The sequence below is a fragment of the Sarcophilus harrisii genome, chromosome 2 (genome assembly GCF_902635505.1).
Source record: "Sarcophilus harrisii chromosome 2, mSarHar1.11, whole genome shotgun sequence".
Classification (NCBI taxonomy): domain Eukaryota; kingdom Metazoa; phylum Chordata; class Mammalia; order Dasyuromorphia; family Dasyuridae; genus Sarcophilus; species Sarcophilus harrisii.
The window spans coordinates 635,279,869-635,302,042 of NC_045427.1; the positions used below are offsets into that span (position 1 = coordinate 635,279,869).

At 36.9% G+C, this 22,174-nt stretch overlaps 1 protein-coding gene across 3 annotated transcripts in view; it reads left to right on the top strand.

Annotated features, from left to right (window-relative positions):
• CTNNA3 (catenin alpha 3) overlaps positions 1–22,174 on the top strand; it is a 1,956,715-nt gene that overhangs the window by 404,050 nt on the left and 1,530,491 nt on the right. For all 3 annotated transcript variants that reach the window (XM_031949475.1, XM_031949477.1, XM_031949474.1), the window contains exon 6: positions 20,684–20,947. In XM_031949475.1, the coding sequence (XP_031805335.1) occupies positions 20,684–20,947 (264 nt within the window). The remainder of the gene's footprint in view (positions 1–20,683; positions 20,948–22,174) is intronic.

A 22,174-nucleotide genomic window follows, 5' to 3' on the forward strand; every position in this document is an offset into this window, starting at 1 on the left:
GGTTATCACTTGAGAGTTTTGTGTTTTTAAAGTTAGGATTCACAAGACAATATGGTATGCTGGAAAGTACTGGCATGCGGTCAGGAAATTTGGATTCCAGTCCTGTTTCTTATTTATGTGAGGTTACCTCAGCTATTATTATTGTACTAGATCACCCTTCCAGCTTTAAGGCCATCATCCTGTGTTTTAATCGAGGTCACAGATCTAGTAAGTTTCACTACCAGGATTTGAACCACTGCCTTTGAACCCATTTCTAAACCTAGTGTTCTTTCTGTAATCCTATTTTGTTTCCAGCAGGATATTTCTGAAGCCATGAGCTTTAATTTAAAGAAATGACTGTCTAATGGTACATTCTTAGGCTCCATGACAGGTCGGCAGTGTAGACAGAGATGGAGACTGCTCAGCTCAGTGTAAGTGTTAAAATGTAGTCCGACCCTTTAAAAAGCTTAAGCAAAGGACAAAGGTAGTATGAGAGTTCTAAGGCCTCCTGAGCTACAGAGCAGCCCAGATCACCTTTTAAGATTAAAGTCAGAGATATGGAGTCCCCAGGAGTTGGGAACAGGGAGCATGGCTCCTATGACCTTATTCTTTAGAAAGGAGAAGCATAATAGGGGCCAAGGAGTGAAGGGCATGGGAAGTTTCTAAGTCTGTGATCTGCCTCTGTCTTCCAAGAGTGAGATCAGAGTGCCACATTTTGTTAGTAGGAAATCAGGCATCCTTGGGGATTGGTTGACATCTTTGTTTTGATGACAGGTCTATGTCACAATGGGACAACTGTAAAAATTTCTCAGTCTCCTCTGATTGTAGATACTGAACTGAAGGGATTCAGTTATGTAATAATCAGAGCTAACTTTTGTATAATATGTATATCTATCTCATTGGGCCTATATCACAAACCTCTGAGGTAGATACCCATTATTATCTTTATTTTTCAAATGAGGCAATTTAGGCTAAGATTGGACAAACACCTTGTTCAGAGTCATAAAGCTAGTATGTAAGAGAAACTTTGGACTCCAAATCCAGTGCTTTATCCCCAAATGGCCTGGGCTTTCTCTAGTGCCATATTAATTGCCATTAGTTAATTCAGTGGATTATATATAACCATGTATAGGAAGGATTTGTGATTTTTCCCATTTAGGGAACTCTAGGTATGAGAACTACTCTTACTAACAGATAGAGGCTGTTTCTTGGTAATTGAGACCTGGGGAGTTTTCTCAGAAGTAGTGACTTGCCTTGGTCACACAGTTATAACTAGAAAAGATACAATAAAAACCTAGACCTTCCTGTGTCCAAAACTAGCATTCTACTCAGTAAGCCCTACTGACTCTATGCATTGCATATAGTAGGTGCTTAATAAATGCATTGTAAAGAAATTCATCATCTAAATGTTAGGAATCAGTTAGGAGTCAGTGTGATGCTAGGGAAAGATCACACATTCTGGTTACACAGGATGTAAGGTCAAATTATTGTTGAAAATTACTATATGCATGTTCATGAATAGGTTATTTAACCTCTCTTATTCTCAGTTGCTTCATCTGTAAAATGGGCTCTTTTTGCCTGAAATCTCTGAATTGTAGGAATATGAATGATCTAAAGTGCTTAATAAATGCATAATGAATGAATACTTTTAGACTGAATAAGTTGATTGATGGGGGTAAAAAAAGGGAGGGATCTGGTAAAAAACTTAACATGACTAAGCTTTTAAGAGCATTTTTGAGAAATAGTTTTGTTCTCAGGAATGATTAAGGAGTATTTGAATTCTAATGTAAATTACATTTCTGTCAGATGAATATTAAAATCACTCCCCACCCTAAGCTGAGGTTAGGTGCTCATTCTTAATTGCTGTTAAACCTCAGTATATTCACCTTTTTTTGGAAATATATATAAGAAAGGGAATGCAGAAAAAGAAAAAAAAATGTTCCCAGAGTAAATGAGATGTCAGAAAGGCCTGTTTAAAACTCATTTTGGAAAAACAAAACAAAACAGGTTAGATCATTATGGTAAAGTGTACCCTGAAACCATCATTTTGGGGAATGAAGCTTAAGAATAGTCAGACTCATACCTGATGTTTATACAACTCTTTCAGGATAATAAAGCACGATATCTACATTATATCATAAATTGAGTGCTAGCTCTGGAATTGGGAAGATTTCATCTTTTATATTTACTGGCTATATGACCTTGGGCAAGTCAATTAACCTATCATAACTCCAGTTTCCTCCTCAAGTTATAGTTATAGCAATATCTATATAAATTGTAATTTACAGTAATAGCTCCTACCTTAAGGAGGGTTTTTGCCAAACTAAACTTTATGTTGTTTTTTAACTTGAAACTAAACTTTAATTGAATTTATAGGGTAATTCATTACTCACATAGATTTTTCAGCCCAAATAGCCATTGTGAAATGCTTCTAACAAGTGCCACATGTCAGCCACTGCTTAATTGCAAAAATCATTGATTTTTGAACTCCAATTTTTGACCCTGTCCTCAAAGGGCTTCCATTTTATTGGGAGAGACAAGTGAACAGCTAGATAGAACTGAGAGAGAGAGGAGATGGAAAGTAATCTCAGAAGAAAAAGTATAAGAAAATGGATGAATAGGAAAAACCTTCTGGATTAAGTGAAATTTCAGCTAAGTCTTAAAAGTAGTTCAAGGAAACTAAGAGGAGAGGTAAGAGAAACCTGGGATTGTTTGAGAAACTGGCAGTGAGGCTGGAATAGGGAACCTGGAAGTGAGCAGATTAAATTTTAAAGGATTTTAAAAAGCTAATTTCATCCTAGAGATAATAAGAGGCCATTGGAGCTCATTGAGTAGTGATGGTGGGGAATGATCAGACCAGTATTTTAGAAAAAATAATTACTTTGACAGCTAAAAGGAGGGTGGATTGAATCAGGGAAAGAACTGAGGCAAGGAGACCAAGCAGAAAGCAGCTAATAAAGATGATGTTTAATAAGCTATTTTATCCTGCAAGATATTATTGACTTCATTTTACACAGGAGATAATTGATACTGAGGGAAATGAGCTGTCTAGGGTACCAGAGCTGGAGAATCTTGGGAGAAAGGTTTGGAATCCAGGCTTTCTGGCTTCAAGTCCAGGACTCTATCCATTACTCCATGTTGCCTCTTCAGATTTCTTGAGCTTCCTTAAAAGTGAGCAAAAAACCCCAATAAAACAAGATCTGGTTGGGCACATTCAGTTCTTACATTTTTTATGTATCTAATACCTTAACAAGAAGAGTTTTTCCAAAGTTTTTCCAAGGGAGGCTTTGGTAGGTAATAAATCTTGTTTTACTAGGGCTATACAAAGGAAACCTAGATGACCATTTACTGAGTGATATATAGAAGAGATCACTGTTCAACTATATAGTGGAAGAGATGTCCTCTACGGGACCTTCAAGACCTGACTTCCCATGATTCTGTGATTCTGCTGTCATGGGAGGAGACCCTCCACGCTCAGGCCCCGGAAATCACGACTGAAATGCTGAGATTCTAATTTTTTTTTCCAGGGAAACTTGGAACTTCTTCAGAATGATGTCCATGAACCCCAATTGTAGATAATCTTGTTCTCTCCCTGTCTTTTGTTAATTACTAGTTTTTTTGGCTCCCAGAACAAATTCCGCTCTCCCTGTCCAAACAAACCCGGCAGAAACATGGAATGAAACAATGGCTCAGGTTCTGCTCTACAGAATATTGAATTTGGTGCAGCAGCCATATGCTGGATGTTCTGCTTGTCAAGTATGTAAAACCCCCTGAGCAGAAGACTAGGGTCATAAACACATATACAGATATGTAGATGTACGTGTAGATATGCACATATATGTATGTTTACACATGCATAAAAGTTCACACAAGCAAAGAAATAAAAAAAAAAACCCTCTCCTTTGTAAGAATGTCTGTAAAACAACACAACAATGCATTCTTAGAAGGATCAGATATTTTGAATCATGCTATCTTCCTGTATCAAGGATCTTCCTAGGTCTTCCTAACAGTGTATTCTGTACAGCCCCATGTTTTTCTTGAATATTTCTTTTGAGGGAAACCTACCACCACCTTCTATGACATTCCACTTAAGTTTTCCCTTCCATTAGCCTTAAAACTTCCTCTCTAAACCTTATATCCATTGCCCCATTTCTGCCCTCTAGGGCTGAGCCCAATTAATCAAATCTTCCCCATGATAGCTCTTCAAATAAATATACACAGACAAATATACATATGCCCATTTTTTTTTTTTTTTTACTGGGAAGACAACTTGGAAATAATGTGAGAAAAATAATGTGACAATGCGAGCACTGAATGCTGCTTTGTTGCCATCGAGACATTTATGAATGTGTCTGAAATTTTTAAGATGAAAAAAGCTAAAACACATAAGACACATTGACATAAACAAAAGAAACATCCTTTTCACCTACTCAAAAGCCCTGAGTAAGAAATGGATAAAAGCCCAGAAAGAGGCAGAGAGAAGTGAATACACATGTTATCTGATGGTCTTCTTTAATAAGAGAATGAAATATCATGTGATTTGATAAATTTAGTCCAAGATTGTTCTCTCTAGTGAAATCCCTAACCCGATCAATACAACCAGATAAATTTTCCCTCCAGATTCAAGTTAGTGATTTTTTAAAATTTGTGATAGGGATTGTAGATCTGTGATTTCAATAATATGAAGAGTTCTCAGTGAGAAACTGCCCATCAGTGTGGCCAGTGTCTACCAGGTATCTGCTCTGCAATTTATATCTTGAACATTAACTGACATATCCAAGGATAGAGAGCCATTATGTCTCAGATATGAGATTTAAACTCAGGAGTTCCTGACTCTAAGGCTATTATATCATCACGCCTCTGAAAACACTGATAACACATTTTAAATGTTTGCTTACCTTTCTATTCCTTGTCTATTAGCTAAATGTACTTAAGAAAGCCATAACTATTAGATGAATGTATTAATTTTGTTCTGGGAATCATTAAAATAGACCACCTACTGGGCATTTTAAATCTACATGTTATTCAAACCCTTAGTGAATATATTTTTGATTACCCTAATTACTTTCTGTATCTGACCTTAAATGATTATAATTAGAGCTCAAATGAAATATTTTTTATTTTGCAATTATGTTCCTATGTAAGTAGGAAATAAAATGATTCCCTATCATCCCATGATGAGTAGAAGATCTGGGTTCAAATTCTAAGTGACACTAGTTAGCCATGTGATCCTGGGCAAACAGTTCTCCTTCTATGGGCCTTTGTTTCCTCATCTGGAAAGTAAGGTGATCAAACTAGATGACTCCTAAGTTCCCTCCCACCTTTAACAATATGTCACATTTATCAAACTTTTCTGTGAAATATTAAATGACTATTTTAGAGAGATGTTCTATCTCTTAATTCCTTTAAAATAATAGAGATACACTCTTTCTCTTAATTCCTTCAGTGAACAAATTGTTTTGCATTTTTAATCACTGAACACCAGAGCCTACATGAATGCCAAACTTATAGTAAGTGCTTAATAAATGCTTGTTGATTGAATTATTGATTATTAATGCTATAATAAGAATAGGACATAATATAATAGTAATATTTCTATAGAAAAATAAATTATATTTTTCTTTCTTTTTATAATTAATAGTATTTTGTTTTTCCAAATATTTGCAAAGATAGTTTTTAACATTAACCTTTGCAAAACCTTGTGTTCTACACACCCTTCTTCTCCCCCACCCCTTCTCCAAGACAACAAGCAATCTGACATAGATTAAGTATGTGCAGTTCTTCTAAACCTATTTCCATATTTGTCATGCTGCACAAAAACTCAGATCAAAAGGGGAAAAAACATGAGAAAGGAAAAAAAAAACAAACAAAAAACTCCAACAAGAACCAAAAACAAAGATGAAAATACTATTCTTTGATCCACATTCAGTCTTCATAGTTCTCTCTCTGGATGTGGATGGCACTTTCCATCACTAGTCTGTGGAATTGGCCTGAATCACCTCATTGTAGAAAAGAGCCATGTCCATGACAGTTGATCATCACATAATCTTGCTGTTGCTGTGTACAATGATCTCCCGTTCTGCTCATTTCTCTTAACATCAGTTCCCATACATCTTTCCAGACCTTTTTGAATTCATCCTGTTGATCATTTTTTATAGAACAATAATATCCCATAACTTTCATCTACCATATCTTGTTCACCCACTCTCCAACTGATTGGTATCCACTCATTTTCCAGCTCCTTGCCACGACAAAAAGGGCAGCTACCTATGTTTTTTTTCACATATGTGTCATTTTCCTTCTTTTATGATCTCTTTGGGGTACAGAACCAATAGAAACATTATTGAATCAAAGAGTATGCAGAGTTTTATAGCCTTTTGGGCATAGAGCTATGAACTTAATGTCCCATGCCATCTCATTTCATAAGATCAAAGGATTGAACAGGTAGCAATATCTTATTTTACAGAGAAGGAAACTGAGGTCAAGAAAATGGAAATGACTTGCCCAAGGTCACACAGGGAACAGGTATCAAAATTAGATTTAAGCTCTGCTCTTCTATTTCCAACTCCAGTAGCATTCTTGCCGGAATATCAAGGCATTTTAGAAAACAAAGAAAAAGAAAAAGAAAAAAATTAGCATCTCTTATTGTGTGTTTATCTGGGCCTTTGTCCAAATAGTTATCCAGCAGCAATGAAATCCCTAAACTCAATCCCTCCTCTGAACAGAGAGATGATGATATAGGGCTTTCTGAGCAAATTGTACTGGCTTTGTGAAACTGGAACACTCAGGGAATTTTTAGGCATTACAAATGAAAATTCATTCTTCTTCCTTTGGTCTTTGGTGACTGTCCCAATTTGGCCCCAGGCTCAGCAGGTACTTGGCTAGGGACTGAGCAAAGGCATATGGTAATGTAGACCATTGATTAGGAAAATCAGCCTCAGGGCTGGGGGATTTTTCAGACTGAAATTAGGAATGGAGGATCCTACTTCTCCTGTTTCTATACTAGAGGAATAGTCACAGTTTGGGGTTCTTGGCTATATTCAGGAGCAATATTTTAATACCTATTTAAAGGAAGAAAGTAGAAAATCTGAAGACGAATGATGTACCCTGCTTCTCTCCTTCCTTCCAATGCCAATGAAAATATTTAAACTTCTAATCCTGAAAAGTCATAGTGTATTAATTTGACTTAGTTTAGTTTTGTAATAATAATAATGATGATGGTGATGATGATGTTGAATTGTAGATTATTAAAAAAAAAGGGATACAGTAATAAAAGAGAATCAAGAGGAGGTCTGTATCTTTACTTGTAAATGAACTAGATTTTAATGAGGCAGGGCTGAACAAAGTCACCAGGCTTTCTCTCTCCTCCAGAGCCATGGAAGTTAATGGTAAGACATAGGTCAGGATGACTAGTGATGGGCCTAGATGCTGTGGGAGAGCTGATCTTTTCCCTCTTTTGTAGCTAGTTTTGTAGCTAGTTAAAAATCAGACCCACGATTTGGATTAGCACAGTTTATCAAGGTTCTTTGACATAGATTATGTATACATTATGGCTTTTCCAATGTATGTCATGATTCTGGAAGTATACCAATTCAATGAGGAGACTAAAAGTCGCATATATGGAATGAATGTGGTCAGAGTAGACACTTGCTAATGTCCTTTCAAAATTACAAACAGATTCCCACCCAATGAGGTTTTGTAACTCTAAGACGGGCAATCTAGAAACTGCCTTTCTAATAGCCAAATTAGCTTCTACTTTTGTAAATTTTAATGGCTACAAAACTCTTTACAAACACCTTGTAGTTTGAACTATTAGATGGAGAATGCTTTGGATGTGAAGTCAGAGGAGATGAAATAAAATCCAAATGTGGTCCTTTTCTAGCAGTATGGTGCTGGACAGCTCAGGTTCTCTCTCTGAAGTTAAATTTTGTTCTGTTGTTTGTTGATGGGGAAACAATTTTCCCATAGTCACATGACTAGTACTTGTGCTGGACTTGTTCAGTTCTTTTCCAATTTATCATGATCACATATAGGGTTTTCTTGGCAAAGACACTGGAGTGGACTGCTGTTCCCTTCTCCGATTTATTTTGCAGATTAAGTAACTGAGGCAAACAATATTAATACACTTGCTCAGGGTCTCACAGCTAGTAAGTATCTGATACTAGATTTGAACTCTTGACTCCAGGTCCAGCATTCTATCTACTGCTCTACACAGTTGCCAGAATTCAAATCCTAAGTTCACTGTTGCTTCTAATAAATAGACTTTGATCCTTCTTGTCTCTACCCAACTAAGCATTAAGTTTCTTTCAAACCCACTGTGTGCAATTTCCAGTTAGGAAATTGGAATCACACAGTGTATCACCCCCATGGAAGTAAATCAAGGCTGTTTGCTCGCCCTGATGCTATTCTCTAGATCAGCTTGAAGGGACTAGGGATGGCAAACCCCAGGTCTGAGCAAGAACTGTATTAAAGTATCTGAAGGGTTGTTGTGTGGAAGAGAGATTAAACTTTTTCTACTTGGTTCCTGAAGCAAAAATGAGGTACAGGTTGAAGATGCAGAGAGGCAAGTTTAGAATTTGTCAAGAAAACCATCTGAGCCATGAGAATTCCCTGAAAGCAGAATGGGTTGCCTTGGGAAGCAGAAAATTCTCTGTCACTAGAAATCTGTTTTTTTTTTTTTTTTTTTTGCTATCAGTAGGAGAGTTTATGGTTTTAAAAATCTTGTTAAAGCTGTTATTTCTCACGTGTAGTCCAATGTATCAGGATAGATAATCCAGCCATACCTCCATTTCTATCCACAGCTTCTTTATTATTTCCTTCTACCTTGTGTTACCATCACCTTACTCTAATTCTATAACCACTGGAAATTTGAGGCAGTCATTGGATAAGCACTCATCAAGTATGCTGATTCTGTGTTTGGATGTGAGTTGAACTAAGTAATATTCTAAGATCCCCTAACTCAGATATTAGGCAATAGATAGAATGTCAAACTTGGGTCAGGAAGACTTGATTTTTTTATCTTAGTTCAAGTACTTTCTTGTTGTGTGACTCTGGGTAAGTCTCTTATCCTATCTTGCCTCGGTTTCATCCTCTGTAAATTGAGCATAATCATAGTATCTACCCCTTCTGGGGTTGCCGTGAGGACAAAATAAGATAATGTATAAAACCCAGCAAATCTTAAAATGCTAAATAAATGCTAGCTATTATTATTCTGCAAGGGATGCATTTTTTGAATGATTTTATTTCGGGATTGGAGGCAAACACCATTCTAGAGGTTGTCAACATTCCAGCATCATGCATCTGTTGTATTTATGATAGAAAAAAGAGAAAAGAGTGTTTAGTCATCTGCAGCTTCCATTTGGTGTTAAACACATGCTGTTCTCTAGAGTGGGACTGGGCCAATACTTTTTTATATTTTAGTGTAGAGAGCAGTCGTTCCTAAAGACAGATTTTTAAAGGGGCAAGCTCCAAACAGCTAATTTTGGGGACACACACAGAGAATGCTTTTTGTGTTCAGTCATCAAAGTATTGATTATGAGAAATCCTCATAATGGCGGAGATTTGCTTCTCATTGGGCATGCCATTTCTCATCTCCTCCACAGTAATTATAGCTTACTTCTTCTGGCAGTTCAGAAAGTACGAGTAAGTTTGGAAAAGTGGTAAATGTTTCTTCGAAAAAAATTCCATGCAATTTTTAGGACATGGAAGATTCTAGTGTATCCCAGACCAGTGGATTAGATGGAAGGTTGTTGACTGAGCCGGCATCCAGTCAATGTAATTCACCAGCCCAGAGGGTTGGAATTTTATTTAGGTATTGCAGAAATCGCTGTGGACTTGGAGCCAGAGAGCATCCCTCCAAATGCAGCTTCTGCTTCTAGTTGTTTGTCCTTTGCTCTCTAAGAGGACCTTGACTTCAGGGAGGTGATTCCATGCCATGCAAGTGAATTGGATTGAAGTGAGGGAGGGCTGGGCAAGGTCATCTGCCCCACTTTCCCCTCCAGAGCCATCTAGGTCCAGTTGCCAGATAGAGATCAGGCAACTCTTTCTCTAGATAGAAAGCCACTCCAGTGAGTGATAGAGATCCCTGAATGCAATGGGGGAAGGAAAGAAGGAAGAAAGAAGGAAGGAAGAAAGGAAGGAAGGAAAGGGAGAGAAAGAGACAGGGAGGAAGGGAAGAAAGGAGAAAGGAAGGAAAATGGAAGGAAGAAAGGAAGGAAGGAAGGGAAGAAAGGGAGAGAGAAAGGAAAGGAAGGAAGGAGAGAAGGAAGGAAGGGAGAGAGGGTGAAAGGAAAGAAGGAAGGAAGAGAGGGAGGGAGAAAAGGAGAAAAGAAAAAAGAAGGAAGAAAGGAAGGAAAGAAGGAAGGAAAAAAGGAAGGAAAAAGACAGAGGGAGACAGGGAGAAAAGGAAGAAAGGAGAGAAGGAAGAAAGGAGAAAGGAAGCAAAGGGAAGGAGGGAGGGAGGGAGGAAAGGAAAAAAAGAAGGAAGAAATGAAGGAAGGAAAACAGGAAGGAAGGAAAGGGAGGGAAGAAAGATGGAAGGAAGGAAGCAAGGGAAAGAAGGAAGGAAGAACGGGAAAGAAGGAAGGAAGAAAGGAAGAAAGGGAGGGAAGGAGGGAGGGAAGAAGAAAGAAAGGGAAGAAAGAAGGGAGAGAGGGGGAAGGAGGGAAGAAAAAATGAAGGGAAGAAGGAAGGAAGGGGCAGATAGAGGGAGGGAGGGAGGGAAGAAAAAGGAATGGAGGAAAGGACAGAGAGAGGGAGGGAAGGAGGGAGTCTTCTAACTGAGGAATTCCAGTTTGTGGACCTGCTTTATTCACAGAAGTTGTTGCTTCTGCCAATTACTCCCGGTGCGACTTTGGGTAAGGTGCTTTTCTTTGAAATCCTTTTTCCTCATTAGTAAAATGAAATAGGGAGGAAGCTTGATTTAGGAGAAAGCTCATGAATTTGGAGTCAGAGGTTGTGGATTCAAATCCCGCTTCTGAGTTTACTATCTCTGTGACAGTGTGGTACAGTGGAAATGGTTTTTTGTTCCTCTGGAATGAGAAGGCCTGGGTTCAAATTTTGGCTCTAATGCCTATTACTTATATGATAGGGTATGAGGCTATTTATACACTTAAGCAGTCAGAGACTGTAGTAGATGGAGTTCAGGCTTGGATCCAGGAAGACTTCTTGTTGCTGAGTTCAAATCTGGTTTCAAATATTTACTAACTTTGGGATCCTGGACAAGTAATTTAACCCCATTTACCTCAATTTCCTTTGTAAAATAAGTTGGAGAAGGGAATGGCAAATTACTTCAGTATCTCTTCCAACACAACAACAAATGAGGTCATGAAGAACTGTATACAGCTGGAAAAAACTGAACAACAAAACAGGGCCTCAGCTTCCTTATTCATAAATTCATAAATAAGAGGATTTTACTGGATGTTTTCTCTGGTTCCCTCCAACTCTCCACCTTTGCTTTCATGACCTCTAAGATTTCATTCTGTCCTGATCCATACTCTTGCTCCCTATTACTCACAAGTAAGTCGGGGAAACTTACATAGGAAGAAATTACAAGAGGCGAGCGATTTATTGATCTTTGGCTCAGCATTCAAAGCTACGCTGGCTCTGTAGATGATAATTAAGCCGCATTTCAGTGCCTTTCTACCTTATGGATATTTAGAGCCTCTTGTCAGACTCCATGGCTGGGATGCATAAAGCAGCAGCACATAAATGCAATGGAATTATAAAGTGTCAGAAAAGGAACCCGTTTAACTCATCCAGTCTTTTCATAATAATTCTGCTTAGTTTATAGGGATCAAAACTTGGATTCAAATCCACCTTTAGACACTTAATCTGTTGGTCCCAGTACAGGGCACTTATCCTCTCTGAATCTTACTTTCCCATCTGTAAAATGGGGATAATCTTAGTAGTGATCTTACAAAGTTATTGTGATTTTGGTCATTTCTTACAGAACAGTAATATTCCATAATACTCATATACCACAATTTATTCAGCCATTCTCCAAATGATGGACATCCATTCAGTTTCCACTTTCTAGCTACTACAAAAAGGGCTGCCACAAACATTCGTGCACACAGGATGATTTCAGAAAGGCCTGGAGAGACTTACACGAACTGATGCTGAGTGAAATGAGCAGGACCAGGAGATCATTATATACTTCAACAACAATACTATATGATGACCAGTTCTGATGGACCTGGCCATCCTCAGCAATGAGATCAACCAAATCCTTTCCAATGGAGCAGTAATGAACTGAACCAGCAATGCCCAGAGAAAGAACTCTGGGAGATGACTAAAAACCATTACATTGAATTCCCAATCCCTATATTTATGCCCACCTGCATTTTTTATTTCCTTCACAAGCTAATTGTACAATATTTCAGAGTCTGATTCTTTTTGTACAGCAAAATAACAGTTTGGTCATGTATACTTATTGTGTATCTAATTTATATTTTAATGCACTTAACATCTACTGGTCATCCTGCCATCTGGGGGAGGGGGTGGGAGGTAAGAGGTGAAAAATTGGAACAAGAGGTTTGGCAATTGTTAATGCTGTAAAGTTACCCATGCATATATCCTGTAAATAAAAGGCTATAATAAAAAAACAAAAACAAAAACAAAAAAAAAAAAACAAAAAAAAAACAAAGTTGTTGTGATTTTTAGACAGAATGATGTAGGCAGAGGGAGAGACCATTACTCCCTACAAGTTGTTTGCAAACCTTAAAGCTTTATAGAAATTTCAACTATCATCATCCTAATTCTCATCTTCATCCCATTCTGCTCATCTTTTCTTATAGAAATGGTCCTAGGACAACTTCTAGATGGTATTCTTTTGTAACAAATATTGTCTAGACTTGCCCAAGGAAGATTTGGTATCTGCTTTTTCTAGTTGAACAAAGAATTTAGGGTATAAACTAATCTTCTGGAGGCTCTCTAAAAGTATTCTCCAGACTTGTTTAATCACCAATGACACAGCCAGGAAGTTTATCTGTTTCCACATGACTTTGAACTCCTCTACTAAAAAGACTGTATTTGATATGACAGTGTCTATTGGAAAGCATTGTATTGAATTTATTATGAATCAGTATTCTATCAGAATCATTTGAGGCAGCAGTTTGGTTTATGATGATGATTAATTAGCACTGTTGACCTCTCTAGGGTATTATGAGATCTGTATGTTGTTATAGTGGTTTGTTGTTTGTTATTCCATGAAGGGAGTGAGCTTCTGATTTATTAATTTATTTTTAATTTATGACATAAAAGAGCATTTCCATAACATAGTAGAATAAAAAAGATGATTGTACATGAAAGGTCAAATCTATTACGTACCATATGATATTCCTTTTAAAAACATAACAAAATTATTACATCACTTTCTTTCCCCTCCATTCTTTTCTTTTTCCCCCTCCCATCCCAGTGAAAGCAACCATTACACACACACACACACGTAAAGTCCTTTCATACACACTTCTATTTGTCAGTTCTTTCTCTGGATCTAGATAGCATCTTCCTTCATATATTCTTTGTAGTTAATTTGTGTATTTATAATAGTGAAAATGACTTAATCACTCAAAGTTATTCTTAAAACATTATTACTGTTATTGTGTACGGCAATCTCTTGGTTCTGTTCATTTTGTTCTTCATTTTTTTGTGCAAGTTTATCCATATTTTTGTAAAATTAATGAGCTCATCATTTCTTATGACACATCACTGTTTAGTCATTCCCCAATTGATAGACATCCCTGCCATTTCCAGTTCTTTGCCATCAGAAAGAGTTGTTATAGAAAGTTTAGAACATACAAGTTCTTTTCCTTTTTGATCCTACTTATCTTTGGAAATAGACATATGTAATGTTCTTCTCTAAAATATAATGTTTTCTGGGAGCAGGTTTCTTGAGGGCTTCTGGAGGCAGCCTTAGTTTCAGTTCAATGTAATCACCCCAAATGCAACCAAGAGTTAAAGTCCAAATCCTTTATTGTCTCCTTCAACATAGCCTGGTTAGCTTTCTTAGAGTCCTATCTCTCTCCTTAGTTCTGAGAGCTCTTGCTGCTAGTCCTTTATCTCTTCCAGCTTCTGCTTCTATCTCCCTCCAAATGTCTCTAGCCAGCACAGGGGTGGAAAATGGAATGAATTTTTCTCTGCCTCTGAGACTGGGTTTGTGTTCTCTGACTTCTGAATGTCCTGGACTGACTCCTGGTTGAGACTCCTAGATTATATATGCTCTCTTAAAGGTGTGAATCTTGTAGAACTCTAATAAGTACTAACTACATTAGTGAACTAGAGAACTGTTAAGTACCATGCTAAATTATATAACTGACTTAGCATTGTAAGAATCCTAACAGACACAGTAGTAATATTGCTGGGTGAAAGGATACAAGCAATTTAATAACTTGGGCATAATTCCAGATTGTTTTCCAAAAGGTTTGGATCAGTTCATAGTTCTGCTACAGTGAATTTACTGTTCCAATTTTCCCACATACCTTCTAACATTTGTTGTTTTCCTCTTCAATCATTTAGCCAATCTTATAGGTGTAAAATGATATCTCAAGGTTGTTATAATTTGCATTTCTTTAATCAATAATGATTCAGAACATTTTTTCATATGAGTACAAATTGTTTTGATTTATTCATCAGAAAACTACACACATATCCTTTGACCATTTATCAATTGGGGAATGACTCATATTCTTAAAGCCTTGACAGAGTTCTGATTTATTGTTTTAAACAATAATAAAATTAATAACTTTACCAGTAGTTATATGGTAGATACTTGCAAGTATAATCTTTTTTAGGTATAAACTCTCAATGAACTCTAAGGGAACAGAAGATACATTTCCTTTAAATGGATAAGAAAAGAACTTATAGCCTTTAAAAAAAAAGGTCTTTAGTTTTTTTTTTTTTTTTCATCTCTCTTCTGTCTGGAACACTAGTCTGCATTAGAATTTAGTCATACTCTTCTCCTTGGTGGTTTCTTTTGGTATTTGACCTCTATATATTCCAACTACCTAATATATTGATGGCCCAGAGTACATACCTCAGGATCTCTTCATGCTATTATTATATGGTATTTCAGTTTTCCATTTGAATTTGAAAAAATCTTTTTTTTCTTTTATTGAATTTATCCCACTACTATACAGCTGGAATATGGGGTATTGGGGTACTTTCAAAGATATGTTCAAGTCATTTCCTATAAGAAGTCTTTCATACCTAAATATATCTGTGCTTAAGTAGCCTTTTTGGGGTGAGGGATGGACAGGAAGAGGGAAAAATAAAGTAAAAAGTGCATAGTGGAGTAAAGAAAACCTACAAGAAAGCAAAGAAAAAATGGACAGCTCTGAACATACCATGCAGTATTTATTACATAGGCTTTCTGAAAATGGAAATTTATTGCTTTATATTTTGAATCCTCTGTTATGTTCTGTTATGTACATGGCAATTTCTTTTTTTTTCTATGTTGTATTTAGGTTTAAAATAAATAAATAAAATTCTAAAGTCCCATTTATTTAGATGTTAGTGCTTGTTTCAGTATTAGCAATCTTTTTTCTATTCTTTCTCTCTCTGTCTCTGTTTCTATCACTTTCTTCCCCCATTTCTTTCTCTCCTTCCTTCTTTCCTCCCTTCCTCTCTTCTCTCCTTATACTGAGGCACTGAGCCATTTAAAGATATGTCCAAGATCACAAAAGTCAGTATATTTTAGAGGCAAAGGTTGGACCCCTGTCTCCCTGCCTGAAGTTGCCTCTAGTCACTCCACCATGCTGCCTCTCTCCTGGCACAAAGTAAGCAAGCTGAATAACTGCTTGGGGACTTGGCTGCAGTGGAGGGAGCTCTGGCCCTGGAGTCAGATATCTGTTCTCAAATCCTCTCTTTGCCTTTAATACCTGGGTAACTTCGGGCAAGTCATTTTGAGTTCTCAGATTTGTTTCCTCATACGTAAAAATGTGGGGGTTAGTTGGGTTGTCTCCAAGGTCCCTTCCATTTCTCCATCTCCGATCCTCTGTAATAGCGTTAAAATTGCTGCCGTCATCTCCTGACCTATTGGCTGTAAAAATCATATATTTTCTGAAGACTTTCCTTCTTCTTCCATCTTGCATGTTACTGCTCAGTTAGGGCCAAACACTCCACCTTCTAATTTCTGCTTGGGGAAAAACAGTCAAATTAGCAGGTGTTTGTTTGCTGATGGGATGGGAAGCTGCCCAGTGGCCACTGAGCCAGCTAACAGGCATATCTTGGCCAAGGGAAGACTGGGGAAGGCAGCCAAGAAAGCAAGGATTCCAAATAACAAAGAACCATGGGATTTGGGGCTGAATAGCTTAGTCTTGAGAAAACAAAATCACAGCCTGCAGGATGCTTCTCATTCTACATATGCTCCTCTCTCTCCTTGCCTGGGTTCCCTTCCCCTTTGGTTACATTACAAATGTAATGAATCAGAGTTGCCAAAACCCACAATTAGATACCTGGAAGAATCCAGCAAACAATTTGCATATGGTTTTGGTTTGTTGATAGAGTTTTTGTTAAGTTATTTCACTGGATTAGAAATTTGGTTTCCATGTATCATTGACATTATCAGAGGACATAAACAAGTGTTTCCATGACAGAGGCATTAATAACTCATGATTGGGAACTGTACTTTTGGAGAGCAGTGCATATACCTGTGAAGCGAAGGATTCATTGACTTATTGAAGTCCTAGCATGTGATAGATGTAGATCATTCCCAGGTCTATGTGTCCAGCGAGTCTTAATTTCTTGTTAATAGCATATAATTTATATTTTTGTAAATATTTATCCATTTCATGTAAGTTACCACTTTTATTGTCTTATGGTTGGACAAAATACATTCTAATAATTTCCTTTTTTCTTCATTTAAATAACTTAATCTTACAGAACAGGTGAATCAAAGAACAAATCATTGAAACAATAGATAATTTCATTAAAGCAAATGATACCCAGGGGAGAATATACCAAAATTTGTGGTATGTAGCCAAAACAGTTCTCATGGAAAATATGTATGTCACTAAAGTCTTTCATAAACAAAGAATGGAAGAACTGATCAACATATTGGCGATCTGCTAAAGTAAATAAATAATGCCTAAAATTTTAAGGTAGAAAAATTTAAAAATTCAATTAAATGCCAAAATAGAAATTCTAAAAATCAAAGAAGACAATAAAATTGAAAATAAAAATTGAATTAATAAGTAAAACTGAACTTTTTTTGAACAGAGCAATAAGATAGTTAATCCTAGTTTTTCTTGTAAGCCCATTCCTTATCTATGGGAAAAGCAGTATCCTTTTCCTCCAAAACTTCAGTTACATGTTCAGCAATATGTGCTTTTGATGTAGAAGGTCACCACCAACTTTCCAAAAAGTTTAAAATTGACTGAGTATTATCATCTGGTTTTCCTCTACCTATAATTTACCTTCTCAAAGAATTCTTATATATTTCTCCTGAGGCAGCCAGGTAACAAGTTAGTGTTAAACTTGGAGTTGGGAAGAATGGTTTAAATCTTGCTTCAGGCACTAACTATGTAGCTGGTTAGATCACCTAAAATCTCTTAGTGTCAGTTTTCTTATGTGAAATGTGAAATATGAAAATAATAATAGTACCTTCCTAAAAGGGTTGTTTTGGGTATCAAGTAAGATATCATATCTCAAGTGCTTTGCTGACTTTATGATGCTATATAAATGCTAACAGTCATGTTGATTATGACAGTGATGATGGTGATTATGTTGACCTTGTCATCTTGCATCCAATTGGCTATTTCCTTTGCAAAGTATTTGATAATCTAGACCTTTGTGGGGATGTTATCAGTTTCTCCTGGATGGACAGGAGATTTGGATATCTTTTAGGATACTTGATATTTCCCATAATTCTTTTCAGTAGAGATAGCCAAGAACAGATTGGGCAGAACAAATTTACTGAGAACTATTTTTTTTCATATCCCATCTTGGTCTTTGGCTTTAAATCTACTGTCATCTCAGCATTGAAGTGATTCCAATTTGTAACCAGATATACATAGATGCTTTCCCTGGAAGAGTAATGATACTTTAAATTTTGACTCCTTTGTGGTGATTTACATTAACTTTATGGTTCACCTGCCAGAGCCCAGCTAAGCATGGATGCCGCCATCCTAAATAGTTAAAGAAATGCCATATTTGTATCTCACTTTGGATGAGATTGTGTGTGAAGTTTCGATTAGGCCCTAATACACAGTGAATTTTCTACAGCTGTTTCTTGATATTTATGCTTCCATATCTTCCTTCCTCTGAGGGGCTGTGCATGCTTTCTAAACATTAAATTATTTATCTACAAACAGCCCTCTGAAGTAGATAGCTTGTGCCATAAAGTGATAGGGAATTTGTTAAAAGCAAAAAATAAAAGGAAAAGGGAAAAAACACAAAAATCGCCAAGAACATTTAAGAACACAAAACACTAAAGCTATAGGGGATAATGAGAGAAATAATAATTGACATATTTGTTTCACTCATTATAGTTTTCAAGTTCAAATTAACCCATTAGATCAGAGGATAAGATTGTAGATTTAGAGGGGGGAAGGGCATATAAGTCCCTCCAGTCCCAGTTATGTTCAATGTTCATAGCTCTTGATTTGGAAGATAACTCTGGGGTCTCCTTGTCTAAATTGCTCATTTTATACATGATAGGATCAAGATCACAATAGCAATGAACATTTATTAAGTGCCTTCTGAGTTCTAAGGATCCAAAAAATGGGAGTAGCTAGATGGGACAATAGATAGAGCACCTGTCCTGGAGTCAGGAGGACCTGAGTTCAAATGTAGCCTCAGACACTTAACAATTACTAGCTGTGTGACGCCAGACAAGTCAATTAACCCCAATTGTCTTACCAAAAAATCTTTTAAAAATGGATACAAAAATAAAAAATGAAGTCAATCTATTCCCACAGGAAGCATACATATATTCTACTGGGAGGAAGCAGCTTATGTACAATAATTAAATCTGAAATGTATACAAAGTAAATGTAAAGTTTTTAGGGGGAAGAAGGATAACAACTTGATAAGAGTTGAGGAAATATCTAATAAATGGGGGAGCACTTGGAACAAGTCTTGGATAAAGCACTTATGCAACTATTTTCTTTTTCAATTCTTTTGTGGGAAGCAATAGATATTTTTATTCCTATTTTGCAGTTGAAGAAACTGAGGCATACATAGCCAGATTAAGGCTATTAAAATAATCCTGAGCAAATTTGTTCTGCTCATTCTGTTCTCTCCAATACCTATCTGTATATACTTAGATCACCAAATTGTGGTGACAGAGCTGTGTGGGGGTCTGTGGAGATCATCTTCACACTAGTTTCCAGATGAAGAAACTGAACTATTGATAAGGAAAATGATTTGTTCAAAATCATGAAGGTTTTAAGTGGCACAAGTGGAGAGTCATTGTATCAGTCATGCTCTGTCCTAAAAACAAAATCAGGTCCAGAAACTAGGTCTCCTGACTCCTCATCCAGGGCTTTTTGGAAAAGATTAGTGAAATGGGAGTGGGTGAAGTCATGGTAAAACAAAAGCATAAAAGATTAGGATTCTCTCCTTTGGGAATTGTTGGGTGAGCATGCAAGTTGACAGCTTCTTCTAAATGTCTTCTGCCCCCTTCAGAGGAGCTAATTTCCTCCCTAATCCCTACTTGAACTAAAGAGGAGATTTATTTTCAGTGTGGAGAGGGGAGGGAAGAGGGACACTAAAAATATAGTACTGTATAACATGTGTTAGCCCCAAATAACTGGGACATTTCTGTATTAGAAGAGATAACTAGAATCCGGCTCCCACTCAAGTTCACCATGCTGGGCAGTTTAAATGCCTCTAGCCAACTCCACAGCATTGGTCTCTCTTTATCATCAATCATTCAAAGATTAAAAATCAGGATTTCTGGAAGTAATACAAAAGGGGGAATGGAATGCCTTTCTATTGTCACTTATAACTCAATTTTCCAAAGTTAAAAGGGACAATGGGTATGATCATTCTTCTATAACACACCCATAGAAGAAATGTTGACCTAATGGATAGAGAGTGCAAACTTTGAGCTGAAAGTAACATTAGGTTTAATCCCTCTCATTTTTCAAATGGGGAAACAGTCCCAAAGAGCAGGTGTCTGAGGTAGGATTCTAATCCAGATTTTTCAGAATCTGAAATCAATGCTGTATCTATTATACGTCAAAGTTGGCCTTAGAGTTAGGGAGCACTAGGACCATGTTCTATTTGTGACATATTCTAGCTGTTGGATTGAATAAATCTCACCATTTCTGACTGTTTGAGACTCTCTTAAGTTTCAGAATGGGTGGTAATGTGTTTTAGCAGAACAAGGTCCTTTCCCAATAAGTCACAGGTCTTATCATTCTCCCCCGCCTTTTCCCTGGCCTCCAATAAAGATGTTTATACAACTTCCAGGCTATCCACAAGGAGGAATAAAAATGAACTGATATAGGCTGGATCAGCTCATTTTTGAATACTATTCCAACAAATCTTTATTCTCACCTTTTTGCTATATCAGGAGATATAAAGGAAGCAGGCACAGTTCTCTATGACTATATCATTCTCTTCACTAAAATTTAATTGGTCATTGCCTCTAATGGAGGTGAGTCCATTCTGAAAGAAAAGTATCGTTTGTCTTTTTCTGAAAATGCGGTCAACCATGTTTCAGCTGAAAAAAAATGTGCTTTTTCCTCCCATCTCACAGGACTTAAAATCTCCAGTCCAGCGAGATGAGATTGCAGGGGCCCGGGCTTCTCTCAAGGAAAACTCTCCTCTTCTGCATTCAATTTGTTCTGCGTGCCTGGAGCATGATGATGTGGCCTCTCTCCAAGCCAGCAAGGACACGGTCTGTGATGAGATCCAGAATGCCCTTGATGTGATTTCTAATGCATCTCAAGGGATCCAGAGTCCAAAAGCTGAGCTCGAGCCTCAGTCAGCCACACTGGGAAGTGCATTGGATGAACTTGAGGTAAGACAGTAAGGAAGTTTCTGGGATCAACCTGCAAAGATTCTGAGATGTGTTTGAAAATGAACATAATTTTAAGGTCCTTCTCAACCTTGCATCTTTCTTGCTTTCTAGTCTCAGTGCATATTATTGCCTTTTCCTCACTCTGTGGCCCAGCCAAAGTGATGTCCTTGCTGTACCTCTCACATGACATTCCACGTCTAGTTTTGATGCATTTGCATAAGCTGAATCCCATGTCTCCTCACCTCCTCTTCTTAGAATCTGTAATTTTCTTAAAAACTAAATGTCGTCTCCTATATGAGGTCTTCTGATTTTATCACTACCAAGTCCCATTTCCCTCTGAAGTTATCTTTTCATATATTAATATTTACATTTATTTTATATCTACTTACATATGTACATGTTGTTTTCCCTAGTAAAGGGGCAGGAGTATTTTTGTTTGTTTGTTAAAGTTCACAGCCGGTACATTTCTAGGCACATCAGACCCTAATAATCACTTGCTGATCATCAATAGAAAAAGTCCTTTATCCCCAGGGATCCTGATTTCTTGGACCTCCCTCTGAAGATACTGATAAATGTTGGACTGGGTAAGATGATTCAATAGAGAAAATCAATGGACCTCTCAAAGGTCTACAATCAAAGTGAAGAGCCAAATAATGATATAAATACAGGCAACAAGACTAGGGACAAGTGAGATAAAATGAAAATGATTGGTGCCAATTTCTCATTTGAAAAGACATATATAAAAATACTTAACATTGGTAACATACAAAGAAAGAAATCCCCAGTTGATTATGAATGCATGAGGTTTACATAGATTCTCTATGAAAGGTTTATGGGAGGTCTTGGACAAGAAATCCAAGAAATGAAAAGGCATAGATGGGTGGTAATACATAACCTTGGAGGGTGTACCTATGTCAATGAAACAATGGATCCATTGGAGTATCAAACAAGTGTTTGTGTAGACACTGCAATTAACAAATGGTTTGTTCTAAACCCTACTGTTCTAATTATATATTTAGTAGATGCTTGATGGAATTAGAAACCAATGTAGGAATAACCTTGAAATATTCCATTCCTTGACTCACTGAAAGTGAAATGGTGATTTGGTTTCTAATCCAACACTCTTATTATTTGTTCCTTAATTAGTCATTTCTTCATGAAATTTTTGGAAGACTCTTAATGAAAATGTAAATTTTTATGCCAGAGGCAATTCCCTAGGTCCTGTCT